We start from the raw sequence: 20798 nt of genomic DNA on the forward strand, positions 1-20798 counted from the left end.
TATCACACTTGCAACAAATACATTTTTAGAATAGGCTACACTTTCTACTTAAAATAAGCACAAACGTAACAAAACAGAAGTTTAAAAAGTTGTAATTTCTGTAACAGCTTGTGAAAATATTATAAAATGTTCAAATATTTGTTAAATAGTTTTATCATATAATTATGTTGTTTTATTGTTGTAATGTGATTTGTAAAGTAAAATGTTGGTTATAATATTGTTTTGAACTGCTTGCTAATGGTTACTGTTCTGTTTTTAATTGTCTTTTCTTTTTTTTTTCTTTTTTTCTCCCCAGGTGCAGTGAATTGTATTCAAACCAGACCAAAAATCCTAATAATAAAGCTAAATGTAATAATTATTAATGTTAATAATAATATAGGGATCCCACAAAATAAAATATTCAAAATGTCCCTGTTTTTAATTAATAGGTTAATAACAAATGAGATTTCAGTGATATTTTGAACACTCAGAAATGTCGGTTTCCATTTCAGAAATCTGGTCACCTCAACATATTTTGAATGAATTTAATAAACTTAGTTACCTAGCTTTCTTGGTAGTCTTCAGTAAATTAAGAGAATGATTGATTAAACATAAATATCACTTGACCCTATGTTTACATTCTTCACTGACAGACAAAAATGAAAAGACTTTGATTCAAAGCTTTGGAGGGGAAGAGATACAAAGCAAGATAAGCAAACTGAGAGAAAAAGAAAGAGTCATGGAGATGAGGAGAGAGCAGGTATTGACAAATAATCTACTTTCCCCTTGATATGGTTTTAAAGTTATTGTTATCCTTTTTTGGCCCTTTAAATGTCTTAAAACGTACATATGTAGATCAGAGAAATCAAAATTATCTAGCTATCTATTATATAGATTGATAGATAGCTTAAAAGATACACTCACATTTGCCTCACATTTCAAACTAATGACAAATGAAAACCTTGACAAAAATAGACATTTAACAAGAATCCCTAACATAGGCATAAGCCTGCTCGATTTATCCGAGCGTGTCGCTATCACGCAACGATAAGGAGGATTAAAACGTATCCCAGAGTGCAAGAGTGTACACCCTCTCTCTCTCATTAGTGGACATTACCTTTGAAACAAGAGGCCATTGCCCTGGAATGACTTTTTTGCGGTTACCTGGTGGGTTAAATTTGGATAGGCTAAACCTGTGCTATAAATCTGCCTTTTTAATTCTTTTGTGCTAGAGTCCTTGCCATAAAAGCAAGAACTGTGTCCTCAAAGACACCGACCGGCATTATCACATGGCTCCAGATAAAGCTTTGGCACCCAGACACATTATTGTTCCTCCCATCTCTCATTGGTGGTCCTTAAAACGAGTGCGCCAAAAGTTTATTTGAGCAGAAAATGTTAGCTGTTCATTTATAATACGCCTCTTGAAGACGAACATGGCTGTTTTTACATAACTTTGCTCACACAGCACATACTCGTAATTCCAGGGCGCATGCATCCGTAAGACCCTCATTCCTCACTGTAGCCGAAATGAGCTTCTGTAGGGCCACACAAAGGGTGTCAAAGGTCAGGACGCTGATCCTGAGCTAACGAGCTGGGAGCATAGGTCATTACAAGAGATAATAGCACAGAGAGACTCTGTCTCTTATTTGAGCTAACATTGTTTGGTGAATGGAGGCAGAGAATATCTCCAAAATGGCAGGTGTCTTGTTGGTTTAAAGACCGAACAGAGTGCAACTGTGCCCGCCTACTTTTTCAGCGGCTTTGTTTACGGATCCCATAGGGATTTTTAAAAAGTCACTGATAAACAGTTATACACCATGAAGCAAAACAAACAGCTGCGAGGTGAGTCACAACTTTGATTTGAAGCAAAAAAAGTATTTGAAAATCAGACAAAAAGACAAAGAAGACTGTGTACTTAACAGCTTTAGTGAAGGAAAGAACTACAATCCCATGAAACATTTTGAATGATATAATCAAATTAAAAACAATGGAGAAATATAAAGCTAATTTTTTAATATATAAAGTGCTGGTAGTAACATGTAATCTGTATTCACTTACAAATGAAAATTAGCCCAAGCTTTACTCACCCTCAAGCCATCCTAGGTGTATATGACTTTCTTCTTTCTGATGAACACAATCTGAGATATATTAATAAATATCCTGACGCATCCGAGCTTTATAATGGCAGTGAGCGGGACCAACGAGTATGAGCTGAAGAAAGTGCCTCCATCCACACCCATCCATCATAAGTGTACTCCACACGGCTCCGGGGGGTTAATAAAGTCCTTCTGAAGCGAAGTGATGTGTTTTTGCGTAAAAAAAAATATCCATATTTAACAAGTTATGAAGTAAAATATCTAGCTTCCGCCAGAAGCTGGATAGTTTACTCAACTTACGGAAAAAAGCTTGAGTATGGAAGGCGTCGGACATAGCGTAAGCTTTTTGTACTGCGAGAGGCGTTGCGCTTTCTTCTTAAGTTGAATACAGAAGGCGGTCTGGCAGATATTTTACTTCATAACTTGTTAAATATGGATATTTTTCTTAAACAAACGAATCGCTTCGATTCAGAAGGCCTTTATTAACCCCCCGGAGCCGTGTGGAGTACGTTTATGATGGATTGATGGATGTGGATGGAGGCACTTTCTTCAGCTCATACTCGTTGGTATCGTTCACTTCCATTATAAAGCTCGGATGCGTCAGGATATTTATTAAAATATCTCTGATTGTATTCATCAGAAGGAAGAAAGTCATATACACCTAGGATGGCTTGAGGGTGTGTAAAGCTTGGGCTAATTTTCATGTGAAAGTGAATAGTTTGTAAAGCAGTTTGAGAGTGTAGGGAATCTGACTCTATTACATAGTTTGCAATGCTTTATGGGAGTGGATGGGCGCTAAAGAGTTTGTGACTTGGATTGGTGGAAATTTCTCTGCAGAATTATGGGTAATGTAGATTTTCATCAGGAATTTCACTGCTGAACATGATTATTTAAAAAATAAATTGAAACAGCGTGGGTACATGGCTTTAACAAAATCATATCGATTAACAACCTCGTAGTAACTTGAGTTACATAATCAGATTACTTTTTCAAGTAACTAGTAAAGTAACGCATTACTTTAAATTTACAACAAAGTATCTGAGTTACTTTTTCAAATAAGTAACTCAAGTTACTTTGTTTTCCCATTTATTGATTGATTGATTTTATGCCCATGTTGAGAGAAATCGGGAGTGAGTGCAGAGGTGATGTGTGTAAACATGATGATTATTATAGTTCTAGACTAAATGTGAGCATTTATTCATCTCACTTGCACAAAAACAGAGTCAGTATTCCTCAAAATGAATAAAAACAGTGAAATGCAAACTCAGAATATTGCACAAACCGGCAATAATTAAATATATTAAATTAAACAAATATACTTTATATATTTAATCTCACTTTATTCACCAGTTTCTTTGCTGCTGACCTTCGATGATCCAATTCAACCATACTAATAAGCAAAAATGATTTCAGATAAAAATCACATTTCTGATCAGCCTGAAGCTTATTTCTCTCACTTTTGGTTTGAAAGGGCCTTAACATTTGCCAATAGAACTTTTTTGTTGTTATTAAAAAACAAACAAGCAAGCCCAGCCCAGGTCAAAAATTAATGCAAAAGCAATGTAACGCATTACTTTCCATAAAAGTAACTAAGTAATGTAATTAGTTACTTTTTTAGGGAGTAATGCGTTACTTTTAAATGTAACTTTCCCCAACACAGGCGGTAGATCCTTCTCCTATTTGGCACCTAAACTCTGGAACAATCTTCCTAGCATTGTTCGGGAAGCAGACACACTCTGTCAGTTTAAATCTAGACTAAAAACGCATCTCTTTAACCTGGCATACACACAACACATTATCAATTTATGTTTTCAAATCCGTTAAAGGATTGTTAGGCTGCATAAATTTTGTCAGCCGGAACCGGGAACACTTCCTATAACACCAGATGTACTCGTTACATCAGAAAAAGAATGGCATCTACGCTAATATTAGTCTTTCTGTTTATCCCAAGTTTACCGTCGTCAGCCGGATCCAGGCCGTATCCAGGTGAGATCGAGGACCTGCGCCTTGACACGACCACAACGCAGCCCTGAAGTATCAGCAGAGATTGAGTCAACTAGATCATCCATTGTGAAGGCCTCATCGACACGACAGCCAGTGGCACAGTTCCTCAACAAACCGTCCATACCGGCGTGATGAATACGATCTTCAACTGGATGGAACTGGAATAAATACTTTGACTGTTGCGATCCCATCTGACTTATTATGATTCAGGCAGCTATCATAAAGCACTGTTCACTGTTGGCCAGAGGAGAACTGGCCCCCCGACTGAGCTTGGTTTCTCCCAAGGTTTTTTTCTCCATTTTGCCACCTGATGTCACCTGTTGGAGTTTGGGTTCCTTGCCGCTGTCGCCTTTGGCTTGCTTAGTTGGGGACACTTGATATTCAACAATGTTTTCTGATCTGCCTGCATTGACACCATTGTATGCGAACTGAACTGAGCTGGATGATATCACTGTTTACTCCAGTGCTGATATAGATAAATTAACTAAATTAATAACTATTGATTCTTACATCGGAATGAATCAATACTGAATTTACTTAAGATGGATAATGACACCATTTTCTTTAAGAGCTGCTGTGCAGCCAAAATTATATACCAGTTATCACTGTAAAGCTGCTTTGACACAATCTGCATTGTTAAAAGCGCTATATAAATAAAGGTGACTTGACTGTTTGTAGCTCACAGTAAGTCTGATTTCAAAGGTTTACAGCTTATTATTCAAAATCAATTCCCTTGTGGAGAAAATGAATGGAATTTTTACTTCTGCAACCCGACTGTTGCACTCTATGGCTTTACGCGAAAGATGCAATTTTCCAATACAGTGAAAAGTCTCTGCTCTATTTGAATGTCAGTCTTTCGACCAATCAGATTTTAGGATTCTAGGAACTGACTTTTGTTATAATAATAGACAGCTACAATACTGAGAGTATTAAAACTTCTAATTGTGAAACAATATGTCGAGTGTACTGTACTCTAAAAGGGTCTGAATTTCAACTCTCCAGAATGAGAGCTTATCATTAATCAAGGGTTGTTTGGTCGTACACAAAAGCCAGTCATTGAGAAGGGATGTGAAACACTACCTTCCTGAAAGAGGACGGTGGCCTGAAACACACCCTTTCAGCTTTTGTTCAGAGCAGGTTTCACTCCATCTTTTGAAGAAACGTGAATGAGAAAGCCAAGACGTTTTCTCTGAGGTAGACCCATTGTTCCCACTGAGTTATCCAGCACAATATTCACATTCATTAAGAAAACACTATAAATGTTCAAGATTAGCAAGAAAACCAAGTGAACCAAACTATTGCGGTGTTCAAACAAACAGGAAACTCCTAAACATCCATGAATAAGATAATGGAGTCTTGTAATGGCATTTTATTATCGTAGCCTTTGAACATATGCTGGAGTTTTTGTTTATGAAAACATGCCATTTGAATGATGGAGATCTACTGAGACGGTCTTCCCAAATTGGCCAAAATGGAACCACTTAAGAGTAATTGGCTACATACTTAGAGATTGGCATCAGCCCAATGAACTCAAAGCGGTACAGAGATGACCCTTCTTGCTTCCTTTATTACCGACATACTAACTCAACAACAACGTACCGTAAAACATTTATTGCTATATTATATGGATGATTTATCAGACACTTTCTGTGAAAAATCTTGCATGCTTCCCCACAGATGCTCTATAGATTGAGATATTATTAGACTGTACATAGCAAATGATATCTTTACTGTAAGATTATCTTATACCAGGTAAGCTTTTCTGTATCTAACCACAACCAAGCCATGTTTATAAGATATGGGTGCATTTTTTTCTATATAAAATAGAAATGTGTGTAGAAAAAATCTTAGGATAGAGTGCAAACATGAAGATTCATAGACATTTTTGTATCATATATAAGCAAAACTGATTTAAGGCTTTATAGCTCTGTTCCAAAACGTGATCTGCCTCACTCCGGCCTAGATCGTAATCATCATGAAACCTCATAAGTGGACGATTTGGAGTGCTCTAGATAGGCAGCAAGTCTGTGTGCATTCCACATGGGATTCTCGATTCATTTTAAGCGGGTTCTGGAAATAAAAATACCACTCGTTTTTCCCACAGGGCAACTGATTTTTAAAAATAACTTGTGACCAATTAAAGACTAAACGACTGTGAGCTACAAGGTTTTTAATCGACTTGTTTTTTGCTAAAGCCATCAGCCAGCATTATTCCAGCGTATTTCTTAAAACATCACGTTTAACAGCAGAATTGAAAAAAAACTACATTATCATGATACTGCAAAGAAATGAGTCAGTTTCCTACTTAAATATTTCAAATGTATATGCATATGTTGCAATAAACATAAAAGGTAACACATTACTTGAAGGGGTGTGCATAAGACTGACATGACCCCTTCATAATCATGACATGAATATGAAGGAGGTTTTAAGCATGTTTATGACAACTGTCATTAAATGTCATTCGCTCAATTATGTCATTTTTAATGCAAAGATGACATTGTTTGAGATGTCTGTGTAATGACAACTTGACATGAACCAGTACATCATAACCTGTCAGTGTCTTTGTCATGACAACTTGACATTATTTAGCTTTATAAAGTTACACATTACATTAAACTGTCATGTGGTTGGTTTGGACATTGGCTGTCATGAGGCTGTTATAATAGTGTCATGAATATTTTTCTTGACCTCAACTACAGTGGTACAAATTGAATTTGTCATTAAAATGTCATTAAGTGTTAATACTCTGTCAAATAATTGTATAACAGCGTCATGAATAGTTTTCATTTAATAATGTTTTTTTTTTTTTTTTTTTTTTTTTAAAGTTTCCTCCAACAGAAGGTCAGATAATAGACAATATCAAATTTCTTAAAAAAAGATGACACTGTTATAAAAAAATAGTAACACTTTATTTTAGGGTCTTTTAACTAGTTGCTTATTACTATTAGTATGCACATTACTAGAATATTGGCTATTTATTAGTACTTATCAAGCACATATTAATGCCTTATTCTGCATGACCTGCATGGAACATTCTTAATCCTGCCCAATACCTAAAGTTAACAATTAACTATATTTATAAGCAGTAAATTAGTTTATTGAGGGAAAAATCATAGTTAATAGTTTATGTATGTGTTCCCTATACTGAAGTGTTACCAAAATAATGTAATGTAATGTTAACCCATAAAGCTAAGTAGTTTCTTAAGTTTGATAATTAATCTGCTATGTCATGTTTATGACAGGTTATGTTGTCTTCGTAATGTCAAGTTGTCATGACAAAGACACTGACAGGTTATGATGTATTGGTTTATGTCAAGTTGTCATTACACAGACATCTCAAACAATGTTATCTTTGCATTAAAACTGACATAACTGAGCGAATGAAATTTAATGACAGTTGTCATAAACATGCATAAAACCTGTCATGTCATGATTATGAAGGGGTCATGTCAGTCTTATGCACACCCCTTCAAGTAAAGTGTTACCACATAAAATATTGTTTCTATATACATAATAAAAATCTTTTAATCAATAGTTTTATATTTAGCCATAGTTATTATTTTCATTATGCCATTTGCAATGCTTCATGGGATTGTAGTTCTTTCCTGCACTGAAGCCATTAAGTAAACAGTCCGTTAACTACCTTTGTGTTTTGTCTGATTTTCAAATACTTTTTTCCCTTCAAATCAAAGTTTGAAATGTTGTTATTAGCTGGCTGGTTTGGTTCATTGGTTCATGGCTTATAACTCTTAAACAAGACTTTTTTTTTTTTAAATCCCTATGGGAAAATAAATGGGAAAAATACTTCCAGAACCAAGGCCACAGAAAAAGTGGACGGGCACTGTTACACTCTAGAGAGCTTGACGTTAACATGTAGCTAAGCTAATGCGGTGCACTAATAAGCATAAAAAATATTATAGAATAACACATTTAAATTACATTAATCAATACTTTTCATTATTACACAGCTCTGTGGAATACTTGATTCTGATTGGTCAATCGCGCCATCCAACGGTATGTTATCCCCCAATAACAACCGCTAAAAACTGATAACACAGGCTCATCCGGGTAACTGAAGTCTGCGCTTTGCGCTTGCTAGAACCGTTTTTTCCACGTGGAAGTTTCGCATTTGGTGAGCTAATAAAATATTAAAACGCAAATCAATATTTTGTGTACAGTTATTTAATTATGTCATCCGGTATCACGGACTCGCTCTCTCGTTTCATACAAACGCAGCTGCTGCCATTTTGCCGTGATTGTTTTGTGCACTGTTATGGATTATAATATGAAAAACAGGTACGATTTTAAAACAGTTTAGTTTAAAATCAATATCTCTTATCCCAGTAATTATTTATGTGACGAAATGCTGTGGAATAAGTGGTATGACTGTACCGTATCCCTTAAATGTCCGTCTAGTTTGAACTTACCGCTTGCTAACAACTGCTTTCTTCGCAGAAACTTTGCATTTAAAGTCAATTATTTACTTATGTGGCAAGTAGCGTGTAATAAGAGTAGCATTACCTATTGAATGATATGCACGTTTATTCATAATTAACGTCTCATCCATAATCTTGTATGCATTGCTTTACTAAGCTTATCGCAATGCGTTATGGGGTCGCTTTCAGGGTTGCTAGGTCTGTGCAACAAAAATAGCCCAATGCGATTTTCTCCATCGGGCGCCGGAATTCTCCACTGAATTTGTATGTCTGGTGGGTGTTTTGGAGTTGTTGGAGCGGCAAAATTGTACGTACGGGGGTGGAAATCAACCTGCGGAAAACATTTTTCCTGCTGCAATGCCTTAAAAGTAGCCCAATTCTGTGGAAAACCGCAGAATTGGCAACATAAATACTTCCTCAGAATTTGGTATCTTATCAAGGTATCTTAGAGACACAAGATTTACAGTGCCTCCTGTTTTGGAACAGCCTTTCGTGTCAAAGGGTGCACAACATGGTTTTGGAACAGAGCATGTTTGTGGTAAGAAACAGCTGTTGATATCTTATGACCACAACAAGGACTGTATCTAAGGCATAAAGCCGTGGCTGATGGGTCAGACATTTTTTAGAAGTCATTGTCTATTGTTCATTCGATTAATTCAAATGGTTTCACTGGCACAAGTACATTGACCAAGAGGCACAGGATGTTCTCTGACAACAGATCTCATGGGTTTCAAAACAGTTGTCGAAGATTATTCATTTCACTTTTGAGTCGCTTATTCTCTTGTTTTGCTCTTGGGTCAATCAGTAAATGGCTAGCAAAGAGAGAAGCGTCTGGAGTTGATGTTCATCTTTGTGACACCAATGAGGCGCAGTGGTGAAGAGAGGCCAAACCCCGGCGTGACGGGTCCATCGCACAAAAGATCCGACAGCTCGTCACGCTCCTCCAGGCCAAAGGTGGCGTCGTTGAGCATTCGACGATGCAGGTGACACGTCTGCTCCACTTTGAGTTTGTTGATGTCACTGCGTAGTCGCATGAGCTGGCGTGCCAACTGCTGGTCCTGGATGCGCATCTCCATCTATGAATAACATTTTGGAGAAACTCATTAAGGCTTATTATGAGGACTGACTCTATGCCTACTCAAATTTTACAGTGAATATTATGAAGCATACGCCTTAATCATTATGAAACAATATTTGCTTATTTTACATGGACTAAGGTTTAGATGCACAACGAACTGCACAATAACAACTGAACAATTAATGTCACCATGAAATCATAATTGACAACACTGATTTTTTCACAGAATATTTCAGTAATTTTTTATAAATGATTTATTTGTGCACATAATTTTTTTTTTTTTTACAATTTATGTGCCCTCATGATCTTTAATCTGAAAAGTAATTTCCCCTCCCTCTAACAGCGCGAGGGCGGGACAACCTGTCACTCACATGACATCACAACCACAGCCATCCAATCAGTTCTCGACTGACATAATCAAGTCCCGCCCTTCATTTTTTCTTCTTGTTCGAGAAGCTGTTTCACTTGGATATACATCACAATAGGGAAGAAAAGACAACAACGTTGTCAAAACGAACCCCGTTCACACGGATCAGCAAAAACAATTAAAAACGCTGTATTATTGATAACAGGCCAGTAGATGGCGATGTCACTTTAAAAAGAAAAGCTACACGCCTATAGATTGAACATGTAATACGCATGTGAATGACGTACCGTGTTTCCAAATTTGCGTTTTTGTAGTTTACACCGAGACGATAACAATATCATTTTCAAAATCTTGAAAGCCGTTTTCAAAAGTTTACATTTTCAGGCCCCCAAACTGCAATTGTCATGTAAAATAAAAATCTTTTATAACATTATTAATGATTTTACTGTCAATTTTGATAAATTTGATGCATCCTATCTGAATGAATAAAAATCTTCCTGAATGGTAGTGTAGGTCTTTCATACTAACAGCAAAACGCCTGGCATTAACCTACTGCAACGTAATTGCTTAATTGCTCCTAACCATTTAAATAAACATGGCCATGTAGATCCATCTTTGTTAGCAAACATGCTTTTGTCCATTTCACATAACAAGGGGCTCAAAATTAGGGGAGATGGTATAGATCTTCAGAAGTTCCATTGTAGCACAGCTGGCTCTGTTTATATGTTATTGTGTCCAATTTACTTTGTGTAAATGTTTATGGACACACACGGGGCAAAGCAGTAGAAGAAAGGCCTCTGATGTGGTGAAGGAGCCTCATTGCGTGCAGTGGCTATAATAGACTGTGCATACAAGTATGTCATGAACCACATGGCTGAGTGGAAGAGAAGTGATTACACTTACAGGAACAGAGAGCGAGGAAACAGACCGATCGCCTCTCATGCTCATCTGCCCACCATCCTTTCCACTCACTTTAACATGATGAATGGGAATCTGGCGCAGTGATGTAGTAATGGAGGCCTGCGCATTCACTCCATTGTTTCATTCAAATTAGCTAACTAATAGGGATGCTTTTTGTTTTCTTCCCTTAAAAAAAGATGATTGCAAAGAAGCAGCAAGTATTTTGAAAAATCTGATTTTATTTGATAATGACAAATACATGTGTATAGGATAAAGATAAATCTTTTAAAAATCTAGTTTATTTTATTTTTACCATTTTCAAGATAGAAAACATACACCTTGAATGAATGAGTGTTCACAGTCATTATTTCACATTTTTGAAATATAATTTTTTCAAGGTATTTTTTTACAAATATGAATTCATTCAAAAATATCATAACTTTTTTGGAGAGTCACACCACTTGACATTTTACCTGAAACTGAATTAAATTTTCATCATAAAAGGAATTTTTTTCCTGAAATATTAAGAGACTTGATCTTGATATACAGTCATGAGGATCCGCAGGGGTCCCATATAATTTCCTACTGTTTTGTTTGTTTGTTTTTGCATGTTGGTTACACCATATGATTATTTGGTGGGCAAAAGAAATTAGTCCACTCATGGAAAGTACTTAATATTCAGCAATATTATTGATTTGACTGCACTGACACTGTCAGATGAGAACTGAACTGAGCTGGACAATGACATCAAATTGAGGGACCGTGAGTCTTATCTATAATACGATGTGATACAAGATCTAGGGGGAGATCCCGGGCTGCCGTTTCACAGCATCTAGCCAAACACTGAGTTTCAGTGGTGACAAAAATCAAGCCATACCGTTAAAGTCTTGCGTTTTAACACTATTAAAGTCGTGCTTTTATGAGCACAATTAATTACTGTCTAATAAAGATTGCATTTAATATTGCTTGGACCATCGGTTTTCTGCAGAGCTGCTTTATAACTAAATTGAACTCATTTCATATTTGATGATTTTTACATAGTTTTTGAACGGAACCGAATCAACACTGAACTGACCTCAGCTGAACAATGACACTATTTTCTTTATAGAGCTGCTTTACAGCAGAACTGAACAGAATTGATTTGCATCATTGCCGAGAGCAGCTGTGTGTGCGTGTGTGTGTGTGTGTGCTTCATGTTTTGGAGGAGGCGTGGCTTTGCGGCGATTTGCAGAGAGGGTGGTACTGTATGCTTTCATTGCTACCAGGCTAACATTAGCATTTCCCAGATCACGTACTGCCTCTTTAACATGTTTTAGCACATTTCTAGCACAAATGAATGTTTTGCTAGCATGTTTTAACAGGTTTCAAGCATGAATTAACATGTTGCTAGCATGAATTAGCATATTGCTAATATTGCTAGATTGTTTTAACACATTGCTAGCATGAATTAGCATGTTAGTAGCATGTTTTACCTCATTACTAGCATTTTCAGCACATTGTTAACATGATTTAGCACTGCTAGCATGAATTATCATGTTTTAACATATTGCTAACATGAATAACATGTTTTACCACATTGCTAGCATGTTTTATTACATTGCTAGCAAGAATAAGCATGTTGCTAGCATGTTTTACCACAGTGCTAGCATTTCCAGCATGTTCCTAGCATATTTTATCATGTTGCTAGCATAAATTAGCATGTTTGCTAACATGTTTTAATACATTGCTGGCCAGATTAGCATGACTAGCATGAATTATCATGTTTTAGCATATTGCTAACATAAATAACATGTTGATAGTATGTTTTAGAACACTGTTAACATGAATTAGCATGTTGCTAACATGTTTTCCCACATTGCTAACAGCAACATTCTAATTCATGCTAATAGTGATAAATCATGCTAGAAATGTGCTGAAACATCTTAGAAACATGCTAATTTATCCTAGCAACATGCTAAATCATACTAAAAATGCTAACAACATGCTAATTCATGCTAGAAATGTGCTAAAACATGCTATCAATATTAGCAATATGCTAATTCATGCTAGTAACATGTTAATTCATGCTTGAAACCTGTTAAAACATGCTAGCAAAACATGTTAATTCATGCGAGCAATGTGCTAAAACATGATTGCTAGCATGATTTAAGATGTTGCTATCATGTTTTAGCATGCTGATAACATGAATTAGCATGTTGCTAGCATGTTTTAGCACGTTGATAATTTAACTTAAAGGTACATTATGTAACTTTTTTTTGTTCAAAATTGACAAAATTTGTATAACATCATGAATCCTTCTTCCAAATCGTGTTTTTGTCTTTTCCTGAACCACTACAGTACACCTATAATAAGTATTTATATTCTGACTATTTTAAACTGAGCGGAGCGCCAACCTCAGCGGAGTAGCCCAGTTTCTGCGTGGCTCGTCATAGAACAGAAAGAAGTATCTCTGGCTACAATGTTTCCCCGCAAGATGCATGCAGTTTTGTTTATTAACCACCAGAGCGCCAAAAGTTACATAAATACCTTTAAGTCCTAATTAGGATACAACAGGTTTTGAAACTTTTTGACTTACCAGTTCTTTTCTAAGCCAAACCAGAGCTTCGTCAATATTATCGAATCCTCCAAGGCTTTTAGAGATCAGGCCGTTTCCTGCAGTCACTTGGGAATTCTCGATGTTCCTCTGAGGTATCGCACTGGGCTTCAGTCCAGCACCGTTCTCCAGCTCTGATGAGCTCTCTGGCACGGCCGAGCCTCTGGAGCTCTGAGCTTCCACACGTTCCTTCCACTCAAGATATGATGGCCTTCTGGTTTCAAGTCTTAGCTTCTCAGTCAGTGCTTTCAGGTTTCTCAAATGATCATCTGGGGCAACCTCAAGGCCATCATAGTCCTCTATATTAATCTGAGGTATTGAGCTCGCATCCATGGCCTTTGAGGAAGTGGTTAGTGTCGCCAAAAATAAACAGTGAAAATCAGTGGTCAGATGATCTCATCGCCTTGTTTGATCAATAAAGATACAGACCTTTGGATTTGCTTGCAGTTACCATGGATGGTGAGTCTCCGGGTTATAAAATAAATCAACAATGCATATATTGACCTTCCATTTCTCCAGCAGTATCATCCCAGTAGTGTAGTCATCCAAACATATCTTGCTTCTTGATCCTTTCCTTCAATTGAAACAAACTTGGTTACCTTTTTATCATTTAAATGTTTAGGCCTAATATTAAATATTTATGTATTTTAATTACATATAAATTTTCCATCCTTTACAACTGGATATTTTTAGCATAAAGTAATATACTTAATGTGATGCATAAATGAAATGATTACAATTTATTTCAAAAGTCCACTGTAGACATTCTACTCACTATATGCAATTTGTCAACTACATGTCAACTAACTCTCATTAGAGTATAAGTAGACTGTTAGGTTGGGTTCGGGTTAGTAGAATAAGTTGACATGTAGTTGCAAAGTTACTTATAGTTAGTAGAATGTCTGTTGGGGAGCAATTTGCAAGTGGGAAAAACTGAACGCTTCTCTAGTGAGGAAAAAGATCTGCTCGTGCGCGAAGTTAAAGCGCGCAAACAGACCATCTACAGGACAAGCTGGATTCCACCAAAGCATTTTTATCTTTATGCACACAATAATAATCTTTTACATTGTAATCCTTTTATTTTTAATATTTGGCATGTTTGTGTGCTGCTGCATATTACTAATGTGCCCTTTAAATAACAAATAAAAAAAAATATTGCGCCATTGACTTTAGACTAGTTGGTCAATGGCGCAGTCGTTTTCAGTTGCCTCAAAATAGCAACACGCCAACAATGCACCTGAACACACCTCGTTTTCAGACCAGCACGCCCAAGGGCAAACAGATGGCCGCAAATGCATTTGCTATTTAAACAACGTGGCGAGGATGTGAAAATGATAACTGCGTTGGGCTGAAACTAGCAAAAAACACTTGCGTTGTATGATAAGGCCCTTAATTTTTTTTGCAGTAATTAGTTTATCCACAAGGTGGCAACCGTGAGCTGGGGGCGTTGATTCACAAGGTAGTCAAAGAAAAACTGCATAAACAGAACAGACAAGGGCTGTGTTCCACTCCAAATTTTTATGCCCTTCGCACACTTGGCACAGCCCTTGCGACTGTTTTGTCGGACACAAAACAGTAATTAAAATTATTAGCCATTTGCTTGACTACCGGGATAACTTGCCTTCCCTCTTCTGCTTCAGAGCGGTCATAATTAATGATATGCTAAAGCCCACCGGCACGTTGTCTTGATTGGTTACAAGGTAGTCTGTGACGTCACAAGCACCCACTATTTCAAACCGCGGGTTTTAGACTGTCTTTGGTTTACTGCAGTTTTAAACAGAAAATACTCAGCAATGGTGCTGTCTTATGAATTTGCACATGGTTTGTCTTAAAGCATATTAAAAACACTACATAGACATATAAACAACATTAAAAACTTGATTTTCACCACAGTGGGTCTTTAAGCCAAACATAACATACAAATCAGCTGAATAAGTGAGTGTTGTAAAATGGAGTCTACTGTTGCTAAACTGCAGGACGTTTGATATTAAGCAGTGTTATTAAAAGGGAAGTAAGCTGCGAAACTGTTTCATAGGCGGTTTTCTGTGCACACGCTACAAGACGGAGCCGAACGCGTATAAGCAAAGTATACTATGGGCTTCAGATACGCGCCTAAACGGTCAAATAGCCTACAAACAAAAGTGTCGAAATGCTGATTTGTTAAGTATCCTTGTAAACACAGTTGGTTATGTCTTGAATGTAAACAGTTGGGAAAGAAAACGCATGTGCAACAGTATATTAGATCCGTGCAGCTCTTAAAGTGACAGCAGCCTAATAAATCTGCTGCAGTCATTAATGTTAATCAAACAACAAAAGACAAAGATAAAATCACTCACTGCTCTTGAATGAATAACTTTTGTAGTTTTAATAAGGATAAGTCTATATTTATTGTATATAGCAGTGTTATTTGACATTTGATTACTTTATTCAATATCTGTTGTAGGGTATTACCATCTGAATACCACAGTTAGTACATCTTTCTGAAAAACCTAAAGCACTGTTTATTTCATTTGTATTTTGGTTCTGTTATTTATTTGTCGGCTTTGTTTGTAATTAGTTTCTTTGTTCTTATTATATTGCTGACTGTTTACTTGTCTTCTGTAGCTGTTTTGAGGACCTTTTACTTAGTATTAGGTTTTGCTGAAGTATTGATAATTGCGAAATTTTATTTAAAATTACTTATATCATGAAATAAGACTTTGATCATATCACCCACCAATAATCGTGTTAATACCCTAATCGTGATTTCAGTGTTGACCAAAATAATTGTGATAATGATGTATGCCATAATCGAGCTGCCCTACTCCTAATCCAGATCTTCTGGAGTGAATCATGGGTTAAACGGGAAGTTTACTGATCACATGGACACTTTCCATCCATGCCTTATATCACACTCTGGATCTTACAAAGCCGGCGGTTGCCATAGCAACTAAGCTCAGCCTATGAGTCAGCAGAACTGAAGACTGTCTGCTCTAAAGAAATAAATGTCACTACCAGCCAGACCTGTGACAATGAGGAAAGAATATAACGCTGCTCAATTACAGTCTCTCATTACTCTAATACAGATAAGCAAAAATACTGCCGATCAGACATAATCACATGAAGTAACTGGCACAGAATTGGCATTGTGCTTATAATGTAATTGGTCTCAGGACCACCCACATTTTTAACGCTTTCCCACAAAGCTGTCTGTCTAATGTACTTGTGATTTAGTGTTTGGCATACTGCCTTGATGTATTTCATCATCACAGCTGCTGTAGGAATGTCTTTTTCCCATAAGAGGAGAGGACGTTAGAGTATGTTGGTTCTTAATTGGCCCCAGTTTAACCTCCACACGGCTCCAGGACTTTAATCACACTCCTGACCAGCGTCTCGGCTCATTTAGCACGCTTTGTTCCACCTCCTGCACTCTTCCAGCTCTGTGTGTGGCAGAAGTAACGTCATTCATCTCACAGGGGGATCCATTCATCCCAGACCACTCTCACTACAGTCTAAAAAAATGCGCTTAATACCTAGACTTTAAAATATAAGACAAACTAATGATAATTCATGGTGAAATAAGGGTGGAGTCTCTACAAAGAGAATGAAAATACTGTATGGAATGTGAGACACAAATGACATGTCTAGGTTCTGATGAATATTCATATTCACATTCTGTTTACATAAAAATATGTAAAAGCCTGTAGTATGATATTTATCAACAGACAAAATGAGCTCTGAAGTTTTGCCTTTGCATTTACTTTATTTATAATATAATATAATATAATATAATATAATTAGTGCTGTCAAATCGATTCATTGTGAGTAATCGCATCTAACATAAAAGTTTGTAACTATATATATTATATACATGCACACATATACAAACTTTTATGTTGGACACAATTACTCACGATTAATTGATTTGACAGCACTAAATATAATATAATTAGTGCTGTCAAATCAATTAATCACATCTAAAATATAAGTTTGTAACTATATATATATTATATATATACATACACACACATATACAAACTTTTATGTTAGATGTGATCACTCACGATTAATCATTTTGACCACTAAATATGTTAGTGCTGTCAAATCAATTAATCGCATCTAACAGAAGTTTGTAACTATATATTTATTAATATATACATATATACACAAACTTTTCTTAGATGCAATTACTCACGATTAATCGATTTGACAGCACTAAATATAATTAGTGCTATCAAATTGATTATTCGTGATTAATCGCATCTAACATAAACGTTTGTAGCTATATATTTTATATATATGCATACACACCTATACAAACTTTCATGTTAGATGCGATTACTCACGATTAATCGATTTGACAGCGTTAAATATAACAAAATAATTAGTGCTGTCAAATCAATTAATGGCATCTAACAAAAGTTTGAAACTATATATTTATTAATATATTTACTTACACACACAAACTTTTGTTAGATGCAATTACTCATGACTAATCGATTTGACAGCGCTAAATATAACAACATAATTAGTGCTGTCAAATCAATTAATCGCATCTAACAAAAGTTTGAAACTATATATTTATTAATATATATACATACACAAACTTTTGTTAGATGCAATTACTCACGATTAATCGATTTGACAGCACTAAATATGATATAATTAGTGCTATCAAATTCGATTAATCATGATTAATCGCATCTAACAAAAGTTTGTAGCTATATATTTTATATATATATGCATACACACCTATACAAACTTTCATGTTAGATGAGATTACTCACAATTAATCGATTTGACAGCACTAAATATAATATAATATAATTAGTGCTGTCAAATCAATTAATTGCATCTAACATAAAAGTTTGTAACTATATGTATATATATATACACATACACACACATATGCAAACTTTTATGTTAGATGCAATCACTCACGATTAATCGATTTGACCACTAAGTATAATAATTAGCGCTGTCAAATCAATTAATCACATCTAACAAAAGTTTGTAACTATATTTGAATATATATACATACACACACAAATAAAAGATTAATCAATTTGACAGCACTAAATATAATAAACTTAGTGCTATCAAATCGATTAATCGCATCTAACATAAAAGTTTGTAACTATATATATATTAAATATATGCATACACACATATACAAACTTTTATGTTATATGCAATTACGATTAATCGATTTGACGGCGCTAAATATAATTAATAATTACGATTAATCACATCTAACAAAAGTTTGCATGTTACAAACTTTTATGTTAGGTGTGATTACTCATGATAAATCGATTTGACAGCACTAAATATAATATAATAGAAATTTTCAAAAAAATAAATAAAATAATTCTCTTTTTCTGAATCATAATAATGAGTTTTGAGTGCTGTATCTTTCCACACTCTCTAAAGTATTATGTTTAGAATGCAGATCTCAAGGGGAAAATTCTCCTTTTTTCCAGACATATTAAATGTTCTCGGGCCAAACAGACTAGTCATGACTGAATTTATCCATGTCTAATTAGATGCGGTGAACTTAAATGTCATATAGCTGGAGTGCAGATCTTGTTTTCTCAGCATAAAATGATTGTCTTGTTTGGAGTGAAAATGAACTGTTCCAGCCAGTGTCTCGCTTCACGACCAATAAGATTAGTCATGAATTCTTTTCCTTACATGACTAATAATTTTCCATTTGGAGCTGTTCAGTTGTCTTTTACATCTCATGTTATAACAAAACTTATTTGATTATTAGCAAATAGTTTATTTATTACACATGTCACATAGCAATGATTAACTCTGACTAACTAATACAAACTACATATAAAAACCTGTCTGGGTGTTGAATAACCTGTCTAGACAAATCATGAACATGAAGTTTGTTTACTTTTCTTTTTCGAAACAAGAATAACATCATAAATGATATTATTTTATGATGCACCTGCATTATATATTATATATATGCACCTATTATATATATGCACCTGCTCAGCTGTTCATGGTCAGTGAGTGCAGCTGATTAAAATATAAAGAGTTCATTTAAGATTATCCACAAGATCTTGCATAAAAATCAGATTAAAAAACTTTCCGCGCGCAGAGGACGTATACCAGCTCAGTGACTCTTAAATGAAGATTTAAATACTTTTATTTTCTAATAACAATAAAATAAAATAGAAAATATCCAGTTCATATGGGGTTTGGAGAGTCTGAACACTCCCTTCGTGCGAATAGTATTAAAGAAAAGATGAGTCTTACCTTCATAGTAGTTTATCAGGCACTTGTAGTCTTCGCGTCCTGCTCTACTGGAGAGCACAATAACACTGCTTTTACTCTACACTTGTTTCTTGAATGAGATGAGAGGCTCGAATGGAGGAGGGGCGTAAATTGCGTCAGGTTGTGGTTGTCGTGGAGACAGTAAAGAATCTGCTCAAAGCCGCGAGTGCAGCAGCATCCCCGGATCTCACAGCAAGGAAAGGCCGATTTACACTCCTCTAAAACACATATAGATGACCGTTGTCCACTTGCATTAGCCTTATACAGTTTTAGGTATCCTATGAAAATGTGGAAATATTAGTGGAAATATTATAATAGGCTACTATCGAACATTTTAAAAGCCCAATTTTAGCCTACATCTTATTCAGCATACTTTTAATCATAACTATTTTTAAAGAATTTCACAGAGATTTAGCTTAGGCTATCCTACATGTAAACGCGCGTTATTGTGTGTACTTCAGTTCTTTCAAAAGGTATAAAGAGCAGATAAGTAGGCTATAAGACCACATTTTGTCGTCATATCAGGTCTATTTCCAAATACTTATTATTCAAGACTATATGAATGCATTAGCTATATACTGGGTAGGCTATTGGGCTAATCAAAATGCTTGTTGATGACCATTTATTATGTTTGTGTGACCTCTGGTGGAGAATGTTCATAATGAAACTTACAATAGTCATATTCGTTTTACATAAGTATAAGACTATATACGTTTAAAAAAATAGCCAGAATGTTTATTTTCACCTGATGGTAAGCTAAATAGACCCTTACGAACAGAAATTGTTCGTAGGAGGAGCCTGAGGTAACCACAGTTGGCTCTATATATTTGTTTACATTTGACAAAACAGGGTAAATACTTAATTATAGATTTAATATCTCAAATATATTTATTTAAAACAGCTTTTAATCGCTGCGGCGACTGTAAGGGACGGCAAAGAAAATTCGCCTAAAAATTCGTCGTTTTAAGAACTGGTTTTAACCAGTTTATTTTTACCGGTTATATAAAAACATAATATAGTATTGCACAACGAAAATATGTTTTACTGACATTTACGATAATTTACTGACATTAAT

General features: G+C 35.5%; 1 protein-coding gene across 3 annotated transcripts; it reads right to left on the bottom strand.

The window, feature by feature from the left end:
• Window positions 1-5433: 5433 nt before the first annotated feature.
• Window positions 5434-20708, bottom strand: fam167ab (family with sequence similarity 167 member Ab). Of its 3 annotated transcripts, none has more exons than XM_051874213.1 (4): window positions 19706-20708; window positions 13961-14030; window positions 13439-13792; window positions 5434-9594 (listed from the first exon to the last, which is right to left on the bottom strand). In XM_051874213.1, the coding sequence occupies exons 2-4, from the start codon at window positions 13982-13984 to the stop codon at window positions 9331-9333; spliced, it is 642 nt and encodes a 213-aa protein (XP_051730173.1). In that variant the 5' UTR covers window positions 13985-14030; window positions 19706-20708; the 3' UTR covers window positions 5434-9330. The 3 variants fall into 3 exon arrangements, with proteins under 3 accessions (XP_051730173.1, XP_051730174.1, XP_051730175.1); XM_051874214.1 differs by having other exon boundaries at window positions 13908-14030; XM_051874215.1 differs by having other exon boundaries at window positions 13886-14030.
• Between the last annotated feature and the right edge of the window lie 90 nt (window positions 20709-20798).

The sequence above is a fragment of the Ctenopharyngodon idella genome, chromosome 20 (assembly GCF_019924925.1).
Source record: "Ctenopharyngodon idella isolate HZGC_01 chromosome 20, HZGC01, whole genome shotgun sequence".
Classification (NCBI taxonomy): domain Eukaryota; kingdom Metazoa; phylum Chordata; class Actinopteri; order Cypriniformes; family Xenocyprididae; genus Ctenopharyngodon; species Ctenopharyngodon idella.